Source organism: Drosophila yakuba, unplaced genomic scaffold (assembly GCF_016746365.2).
Source record: "Drosophila yakuba strain Tai18E2 unplaced genomic scaffold, Prin_Dyak_Tai18E2_2.1 Segkk11_quiver_pilon_scaf, whole genome shotgun sequence".
Taxonomy (NCBI): Eukaryota; Metazoa; Arthropoda; class Insecta; order Diptera; family Drosophilidae; genus Drosophila; species Drosophila yakuba.
The window spans coordinates 226,189-235,814 of NW_025048784.1; the positions used below are offsets into that span (position 1 = coordinate 226,189).

General features: G+C 42.9%; 1 protein-coding gene across 1 annotated transcript; it reads right to left on the reverse strand.

Annotated features, from left to right (window-relative positions):
• Positions 1–4,551: 4,551 nt before the first annotated feature.
• Positions 4,552–7,127, reverse strand: LOC6539303. The gene is made up of 2 exons (XM_002086162.4): positions 6,948–7,127; positions 4,552–6,893 (listed from the first exon to the last, which is right to left on the reverse strand). Exons 1-2 carry the CDS (start codon positions 7,100–7,102, stop codon positions 4,655–4,657), a joined length of 2,394 nt encoding a protein of 797 aa, XP_002086198.2. The 5' UTR covers positions 7,103–7,127; the 3' UTR covers positions 4,552–4,654.
• Positions 7,128–9,626: the final 2,499 nt, after the last annotated feature.

The following is a 9,626-nucleotide window of genomic DNA, read 5'->3' on the forward strand; positions in this document are numbered from 1 at the left end:
TGGTAGTCAAAACACTCTCTGAATTGAATTGTGAGTTTTGGCACCACCAATTGAAGGAGGACAAGCCATTTAGACTGGTCCTTAAAAACATTCACTCCACTGTTCCTAAAGAATTAATTGAGCGAGCTTTCTCTGAAAAGGGTTTCTGTGTTCTCAACACTTACTGCCCGAGGAGACCTGATTGGCGAGAAATTGGATCTGACGAGCAAGCAGTCAATGCTAAAACTAGACAAAATCTATTTTATGTCAATCTTAGGCAAGCACCAAATGTGTCTGATGCATTAAAAATAACCCATGTGGAAGACACAGGGTTACTGTAGAGCGTGCCAACCGGAGAAAGGATCTGGTGCAATGTTTTAATTGTCAAGACTTTGGGCACACCCGAAATTACTGCCTTAAAAATCCAGTCTGTGGCAAGTGTTCACAGGATCACCAAACTAACTCCAACTTATGCCTGGCAGGTCTACCAGAGAAGTACATATGTGCGAACTGTGGACAAAATCATGCATCCAACGACAAAGTCTGTCAGGTGAGAATTGAGCTAATCAAAAAACTAAAACCAGCTGTTAGGTTACCTAAGGACGGACTAAGGCAGGCTGGAAGGCCCAGCACCAACAACTTCACAAATTCAGAGGCACAAATTATTTCTGAGTCAGTAGTTAAAAATGGCTTTTCTTACGCTGACATGGCTCGTCAAAATACGAGATTGAAGAACAACGGCTTGGAGAAACCAACCGTTTCTCGCCCAACTTACATACCGGACGAACACGGAATTGATCATAAATTTAAGACGCTGGAAAAAGCCTTACAGGATGTTAATTCCCGAATGGATCAACTTTTTAGGCTTGTTCAGGAGTCGATGGATGCCAACAAAGCATTCCGTGAACTGGTACAAAAACTAATTTCCTAATGACTGCGACAAATATAAAAATCGGATTATGGAACGCACGGGGACTCCTCAGAAACAACGATGAGCTTAAAGTCTTCCTTGGTGCCAACTCACTGGATATAATGCTGGTTACAGAGACCCACTGCCAGTCTTGTCATAATTTGTACTTTCCAGGATATGACATTTACCATGCAAATCATCCTAGCGGTAACTGCAGAGGTGGAGCAGCACTGCTAGTAAAATCTGGTATCAAACATAGTCCAAAGGCCCCCATGGTATCGTGGAAGATGCAAATAGCGAGTGTAATTGTACAAACTAACAGCGGTAATGTAGTAATCGCCTCCACCTATCTCCCCCCCAATGAATCCTGGGCCAGGGCTGACTTCGACCATCTGATTAGTTCGTTCGGCAACAGATTTATACTAGGAGGCGACTTCAATGCCAAACACCAATGGTGGGGTGGTATCAGATCGTGCTCACGTGGCAGGCAACTTCAGGAAGCTATTGCCAACAGTTCATGCCAGATCCTAGCCACAGGCGAACCAACCTTCTACTCATACAATTCCCAGCTCACTCCGTCTGCGCTGGATTTCTTCATCGTCAATGGTATTCCAGACAACAAGCTCTCTGTAGACAAGTGCTATGACCTGTCCTCTGACCATTTGCCTTTAATTGCTGTCCTTCATCATGAACCACAACTAAAAACACGCAGACAACAATTACTTCCACCTGGCTCCTCTGTTGAGATTTTTAAAGCTGAATTGGAAAGCAGGATCAGTTTAGACATGTACCTAAATAGCGCTGAGGAAATCGAAGAAGCAATTTCAAGTTTTATGAGCAAAGTACAAATAGCTGCTGCCTACGCCAGCCCAAATTCCCCCCAACACCCTGGTCATCATCAAAGAGGGCAATTGCCTCCAAATGCTGCTGCACTCTTGTGTCTCAAAAGAAGAGTACGAAGAGAATACGCTAGAACTGGAGATGCGCGGGTTAATTCAATATATAAAAGGTTAGCAAACCGTCTCCAAAAAGTTCTCAAGAGCTCCAGACAGGCTGAAATTGACGCACACTTGGAAAATGCTAGTCCGGATGCATCATCCAACTACTCTCTCTGGAAACTAACCAGACGATTCAAAAGGCAAGTGGTGCCAAAAGCCCCATTAAAAAACCCACTAGGCGGCTGGTGCTTATCTGATACAGAAAAGGCTGAAACATTTGCAGAAAATTTGCAGCAAAGATTCCAGACACTCGACATTGCGGACGATTCTATGCATACTAAAATCCAAGCCTCCCTAGAAACTCCGTACCAAATGTCCTTGCCTGTAAGCCCAGTGTCATTCGGTGAGGTTTCATTGTTAATCAAGCAGCTCAAGCTGAAAAAATGTCCTGGCGAGGATCAGCTGGACAACAGAACCATTAAAAACTTTCCATTCAGAGCGGTTCTGTTCATAGTCCTCATTTTCAACACGATTCTGAGAGTGGGGTACTTTCCCAAGCTGTGGAAATCGGCTCTTATTACAATGATCAAATCTTCGAAAAGGCCAATTTGCGCAGGAGTTCCTCAAGGCAGCGTTCTCGGCCCTACATTGTACTCTCTGTACACTGCTGATATGCCAACTCCAAGATCGGTCCGAACTGTGGACACAGATGACGTGCTTATTGCAACATACGCTGATGATACCGCAGTTTTTGTCAGAAACCCCTCCTTGGTCATTGCCGCAGAAGCCTTACAGGAGTACGTTTGTTCCTTCGAAAAATGGGCGCAGGATTGGAACATAGGAATAAACAGTAGCAAATGCGCAAATGTTACGTTTGCGACAAGACCTGGAAGCTGCGGTAACATAACGCTTCTTGGGTCCGTGCTGGAGCATAAGCCCTATTATAAATACCTTGGGGTCATCCTGGACAGGAAACTTAACTTTGGACGTCATGCTACATTGGTAAAGCATACTATGTTGTCAAAAGCTGCAAAAATGTCTTGGCTCATGTCTCCAAGGAACAAGCTCTCCCTAAAAAACGAGGTGGCCATTTATAAAACAATCCTCAGCCCGATTTGGAGATATGGTCTACAAGTTTATGGAATTGCAGCCAAAACACATATAAATAAAATCCGTACAGCTCAGAGTAAAATACTGAGAACGCTGTGCAATGCTCCCTGGTACATGCGTACTAGTGACATAGAACGAGATCTGGAAATAGAGAAGGTTGGTGACGTTATTCAAACGCTAGCTCAGAAGTATGAAGACAGGCTGAACCGGCATCCAAATGTTCTCGCTAGACGATTGTTACGGCAAAATGTAAGGCGACGATTAAAGAGACTCCACCCACAGGATCTATCTTTTAGAACCATGTCGTAATAAATATTCCTTGTATTAGTTGTCAATAAGTATTTAAAAAGATAAAACATCGAATATAATCAAAAATTGTTAACTTTATGTCTAATACAATAGTATTACTATGTCCTATTATTAGCAGTACAATAATTTAAATTTTACATGTATCCAAACTTTTTAATAAAAAAAAAAAAAAAAAAAAAAAAACAAGCTCAGGAACTGCCTCGTTCACGAAGTACAGCTGCTTGTAAGTGCATTCTTAAGCTCAATCAAACTGGATGCTGGGCGAATATGCATTGAATTAAGTGGGCGAAATTCGTATTGGCTCTTGGGCTAGAAAGGCACCAGAGTCTTATCACTAAAATTCCCCGAGCCCGGAATCCCCTATGCCCATAGGTGCATTCCGCTGCAGAATTTAAATGTCCATTCACCCGAGTACTTGCGTGTGTGCGTTCGACGTTCAAGTGAAACTTAAGACAAAAGCCAGAGCGCTCGGAATTCTTTTTTCTGTGTCCGCCCTTCCGGGCCGTATTGTTTTTGCTGGCTAAAGCCGTGCAGACATTTGGACCCAACTACTTGAAGTTGTATGCCCCGTTTCCTTACTTATTTTTTCCTTTTTTCTTTCCTTATGGGAGGACTTTATGGCGTATACGTGTGGGTTCCTTTGGGCGCACATTGAAATCCCAGCATAGTTATGACTTTGAAAAAAACTGAGGGCGAAGCACATTTTCTTCTTAGCCCTCAACGTAATGGCAGGTGCCAGGAAAATAAGAGGCTGGAAAAAGCGATCGTGAATAAAACTGTTTTCGGTCTGCGTGCTCAAAAGCGCACTTGATTCCTCAAATCCTTTGTGTATCCCCTTTTAAGCCTTTTGTTTTCCACCAAGACACCAACCAACGCCAAAGCCACAGCAACAAAAAAACTACCCCGGGAGCAACTAAAAAGGGGAAAAAAGTCCCCCAAGTCGACGTCTCAAGCGGCACTTCTTCCGCAAAAAACCAATTAACTTCTGCTGAGACAAATGTTCAAGCCAAGGAAAGGAAACGAAATTTGCATGACTACAAAATTAAAAACTGCTTTGAGGGACAGAAAATATTTGGAGGATACATAGTTATACGGCTTACTTTGCACACCCTGGCAGAGGGTATATTGATACTAGTGAGATGTTGGCTTAGCAATTCTGCAGTATGTATAATCTTTGTAAAATCTATGTTTAATTAAAATCTAATCAATAGCAGAGTAACGGGTATCTGATAGCAGAGCAAGAATTCCACGCCTATTCATTCTAAAGAACAAAATAATGATTGAACCGACTTTTGAGCCATTGAATTGTTTACCAAAGCGTTCTCAGCTTTATTATAATTACTATTTTATTTTCGATCACATCCTTACATCATTCTGTTTGTAACTCGTAAGTTAAATTTTTTTTTTGTCAGTCGTAGTCCATTGGTTTCTTTTTGATGACGTCTTTGGTGGCCTTTCGGTGATTGGCCGTAAGAAGGTACAGTTTCTTCAGCATATTATCCGCCTCACCCGTGGTCATGGCAAACACCTGGACCATTCCCGTCTCATGAACACGGGCCGCCACCCCGGGAACTGCCTTGTCCACGTAGTAGACATACTGCATATGGGGCTCTGGAGAAAGAACGCTTAACGCAGTGAACACCGGCAAAGAGATCCCAAATGGAAAGTGGGCGCAGGAAATGAGACGCAGATGTAGAAGCTTGTTTGAGGGGTCGGCTTTGAAGTTCGCCCTCCCAAGGGTCCTAAACATCAGATCCCTTTGTGTTTCGGCAAGCATCGCATGGCCTCTTCCATTGATTATCAAGACACTGCCATCGGACCAAATCCAGGCTATCTGTGTGGCCTCATACCGGATTTGGATCACATCGATGTCGTTATTGTAAACGGCGTTTCTTAGGAACCTAACCGTATTTTGCAGATCCAAGTTCTTATTCATACTCAGTGTGCAATACATTTTGCAAAAATTCATATCGACGTGCATGCGAAATTCCTCGACCTTGCGCCTTTTGGGACGCCTTAGGATTCTAATCCTCTGGAGGCACTGGTCCAAGTGATCTGGCAGAGGCGGAAGCAGAAGACATCTCCTCAAATTCTCCACCGATTTTGATCCAAACTGCTGGTTCCACTTTGAGCGGAGTCTCTTAGCTTGGGGGTCCCTGAACTCCGTCATGGTTTGGTCAATGATGTACTCGAAGTCCTCGAGGAAAACTGTGAAGCTATTCTGCCATCCAGTCTCCGCTGAGACATTTCTGTTGCTTTCTCCCAGGACTCGGGGCTTCATTTGCTCCTCGCTGATCTCGGTTTCGAAGTCAATGGCCTCTGGTCCTGCAGCAGTTGGATTGTTGGAACCGTCCTCATAGATGAGGAGTTGCACTTGTTGGGAAATGATTTCACTGCATTGCTGTAGCCAACTCTGGGTAGCTTTCTCATCCTCGGGTCTCGGGGGTAATGGTTTAATGTCTTTGACCTCGAGGATAACTGGCTTTTCTGGTTTTTCCACAATGAATTCAGTTGCTTTCTCTGGTTCCTTTTCTGGAATATTTTCAACGGAAACCTTTTCGTTGGGTGGGGGTTTCCACAACTCAGGCTCTACGGAATCAGGTTTCTGCGGCATTTCGAACACCTTTGGAGAAAACTTTTTCCAAACATCCTTTTCCTGGGAGATAAGATCCTTGGGCTTTAGTAACTCAAGCAGAAGATCCCGATTCTTCTCATGATCTCTTGCTAGGCTTAATAACATATCAAACTCTTCTATATCACTGTGGGGTTCGTTGAGGCCCTCCGATTTTATCCATTCCTTGAGTGCCCGCTGCTCTTCGATTCCAATGGTGCAGCTAGCAAAGGCGACATCTTCATTGTCCAGAATCCGAGGCTTCTTGGCGTCACTATCGACCTTTCCCTTTGAATCCGAATCTTCTATATCATTATGGGATCCGTTGATGGCCCGCTCCCCTTCGATTCCAATGGTGAAGCTAGCAAAGGCGACATCTTCATTGTCCAGAATCCGAGGCTTCTTGGCGTCACTATCGACCTTTCCCTTTGAATCCGATTCTTCTATATCATTATAGGATCCGTTGAGCCCCTCCGATTCTATCCACTGATCCAAGACCCGCCACTCATCTTTTCCGACTTTCCTCTCAAAACCAGTTTCAAAAGAATTCTTTTTATATCGGTTTTTGTCAACTCGAACTGTTTTCGGAGGAAATTCATTGGAGTTTTGAGATTCCGTTAAACTCGGAGGTGGAGTTTTGGAAGGCTCCAAATACTCCATGCAAAACAAAGGCCATATAGCATCCGAGGGCTTTATAAGCCCCTTCTTCGCATCCATACAGAGCTTCCAAATATCCTCTGACGACAACATTTCTGTATCATACTCATCCACCAAAGGCCCCTTGATGGGTGTCAGCGGTGAGGGTTCTGTATCGACGGTAGGTTTTGGAACAGTTTGACGCACATTTGGAGATATTTTTCCTTCGTTGGGGCATCGTCGACTCTTGACAATGCTTGATGAACTTGGAGGTGGCATTTGCCAGTTTTTGGGAAGCACGTTAGAATTCTCCTCGAGTCCAAAGTCCGGAACAACATTGTCGATGCGAAACTTGGAGGGTATGGGGTTTGGGTGCGGTTCATTTACGGTTCGAAAAGCGCTGAATGTGAAATTAAATTGATATTAAATATGACTGTTTTTTTTAAGTTCTTACCTGGAGCACGGCCTTTGGATATCATATTCCGAAAAGCCATCTTGATTGTAGATGGGTTCTGTGCTCTTTTTCTTAGGATATTTTACCGCATCACCGCTGGCCATTTTAAGAAACTGTTGGTCATCATCTACATCAAATAAAGAAGTACGTGGCATTTTGTTAGAAATTTAATCGGACTGAATTTTTAGATGCCAAATTTTTCGACGCACTCTACAACTCTATGGGTGGCAACCTTAAGTTATTTGTTTGAAATATATCCTATCGGAACGACAGAATTGTATATTATCGTTGTGAAAATGATTAAACTGTTTAAAATAAAATTTTTATCATATATTGTTTCTATTGGGTTAGGTTTTTATACCCGTTACTCGTAGAGTAAAAGGGTATACATGATCAAAAGTATGTAACGGGCAGAAGGAAGCGTCTCCGACCATATAAAGTATATATATTCTTGATCAGGATTAATAGCCGAGCCAATCTGGCCATCTCCGTCCGTCTGTCCGTATCTCCGACTCAGAGATCTCAGATCTCTGTCCGTCGAGATCTCAGGAACTACAAAAGCTAGAAAGTTGAGATTAAGCACTCCAGAGACATAGACGAGCGCAAGTTTGTTGATTCATGCTGCCACGCCGACTTTTACGCCCACAAACCGCCCAAAACTGCCATGCCCACAATTTTGGAAAATGTTTTGATATTTTTTCAGTTTTGTTTTAGTCTTATGAATTTCTATCGATCTGCCAAAAAAATTTTTGCCACGCCCAATCTAACGCCCACAAACCGCCCAAAGCTGCCACGCCCACACTTTTGAAAAATGTTTTCATATTTTTTCACTTTTGTATTAGTCTTGTAACTTTCTATCGATTTGCCAAAAATATTCAACGGCTCGGAAAGTTTCACAAAATCCTTAAGGAGAGTGGCTTAACACTTCGCTATGACAAATGCAAGTTTCTTTAATCGGAGATAACGTTCCCTGGCCACATCGTAAATAAAAACGGAACTACTCCGGGCGACAATAAAGTTATTAAAATTTTAAATTCCGGCAAATGCCAAAGAGGTCAGACGATTTTAAGGTCTCACTGGATTCTTTCGAAAGTTTGTGGAAAACTACTCCTTAATCTCTAGGCCCCTAACTCTACTTTTACGGAAAACTGAAAAAGAAACATTTAATTGGACGAATGTTCAACAAGAAGCTTTCCATGAACTCATCGGAAAATTGTGCTCTTTACCAGTAGTGGTTTTATACGATTTTACAGAGAATCACGAGGTCCACACCGACGCTTGTGCTGTGGGTCTGGCAGGAGTGCTGCTACAGTCACATGATTAAAAGGATTGGCAACCTGTTTGTTATTTTAGCCGACATTGTACAGCAGCTGAAAGTAAGTACCACAGCTACGAATTCGAGACATTGGCCGTAGTAGAGACGCTTACCGTTTCGTTACGTAAACCGTTTCATCTTATTACTGATAGTTCTGCTATTGCCAAAATTAAGGTGAATACAGAATTAATACCTCAGGTAGCTCTTTGGTGGATCAAGATCTTGGACTACGATTGTGAATTCATTCACCGAGATGGTAGCAAAATGGCTCACGTTGACGCCTTGAGTCGTGCTCCGGACTTAAGTTCTCAGATATCTCTAGATGAAATAGTACGCACCATAATAACTGACATTGACAACTGGCTTTTGACTATGCAACTACATGACCAAACGCTTGCTGAGATTATCGCCGTCTTAAAGGGTCAACGACATAAGGATCAGTCAAAGCAACTTCAAGCTGATTACGTCATTGAAAATCACCGTCTGTATGCAAAGTCGAAAATGGAAAGCCTTTCGTTGTTCCAAGGGCCGTTAGGTGGCGTACAGTACGGACAAGTCACGATGATGTAGGGCATTTTGGTTCTGGTTCCCAAAAATGCGAAAATATGTAAAGGACTACATATCATCATGCATTGAATGCAGCTACTACAAGTCGAAAGGTGGAAAACCCGAAGGATGTATGCACTACAACGACTCCGATCCAATACCATTTCGAAAACTTCACATAGACCATCTGGGACCCTTCATTCGCAGCAAACGACGATTAACCCATATTCTGGCTATATCTGATCCGTTCAGCAAGTTCCTAACCGTAAAAGCAGTAAAAAGTACGAAAACCGCACCCGTACTAAACATCCTTAGTGAAGTATCAAGTTATTTCGTTTTGCCTAGCGTTGTTATATCCGACCGTTTACTTCAAGGCAGTTTGAAGATTATTGTAAGAACAACCAGATCCAGCACATCGAAAACGCCGTACAAACACCTTGAGCAAAAAGACAAATAGAGCGTGCGAATCAAACAATCCTTAATTATGTACGGACTATGAGTGCGAACCCGAAGGATATGGACCTATCCTTACATAATCTTCAATGGAGTGTCAATTCACAAAAGAATCATACGTCGGGACTTAGTCCGATTGATCTCGTTTTTAACTTCAATGCTGTTGACGTTGTGCAAAACCATTTAACGGCAGCCATAAAAGCAGATCTGGAACATGATACGAAGAAGGACTCTGTTATCGACAACCGAACGCAAGCTGTCGCTAACATCGCATGCGAACGAGCAAATTGGAAGCAGAGATTCGACTTCAAACATTCTAACCCTTCTATTTATTCCATAGGTAACCTCGAAGTCATTGAAAATGA

What these genes read in the sequence shown, in the direction of transcription:
- LOC6539303 (XM_002086162.4), bottom strand. Translation starts at nt 7,102, where the DNA reads ATGCCACGTACTTCTTTATTTGATGTAGATGATGACCAACAGTTTCTT. An exon ending in ATCCAAAGGCCGTGCTCCAG is followed by an intron (nt 6,894 to 6,947) that starts GTAAGAACTTAA and finishes TTTCACATTCAG; the next exon opens with CGCTTTTCGAACCGTAAATG.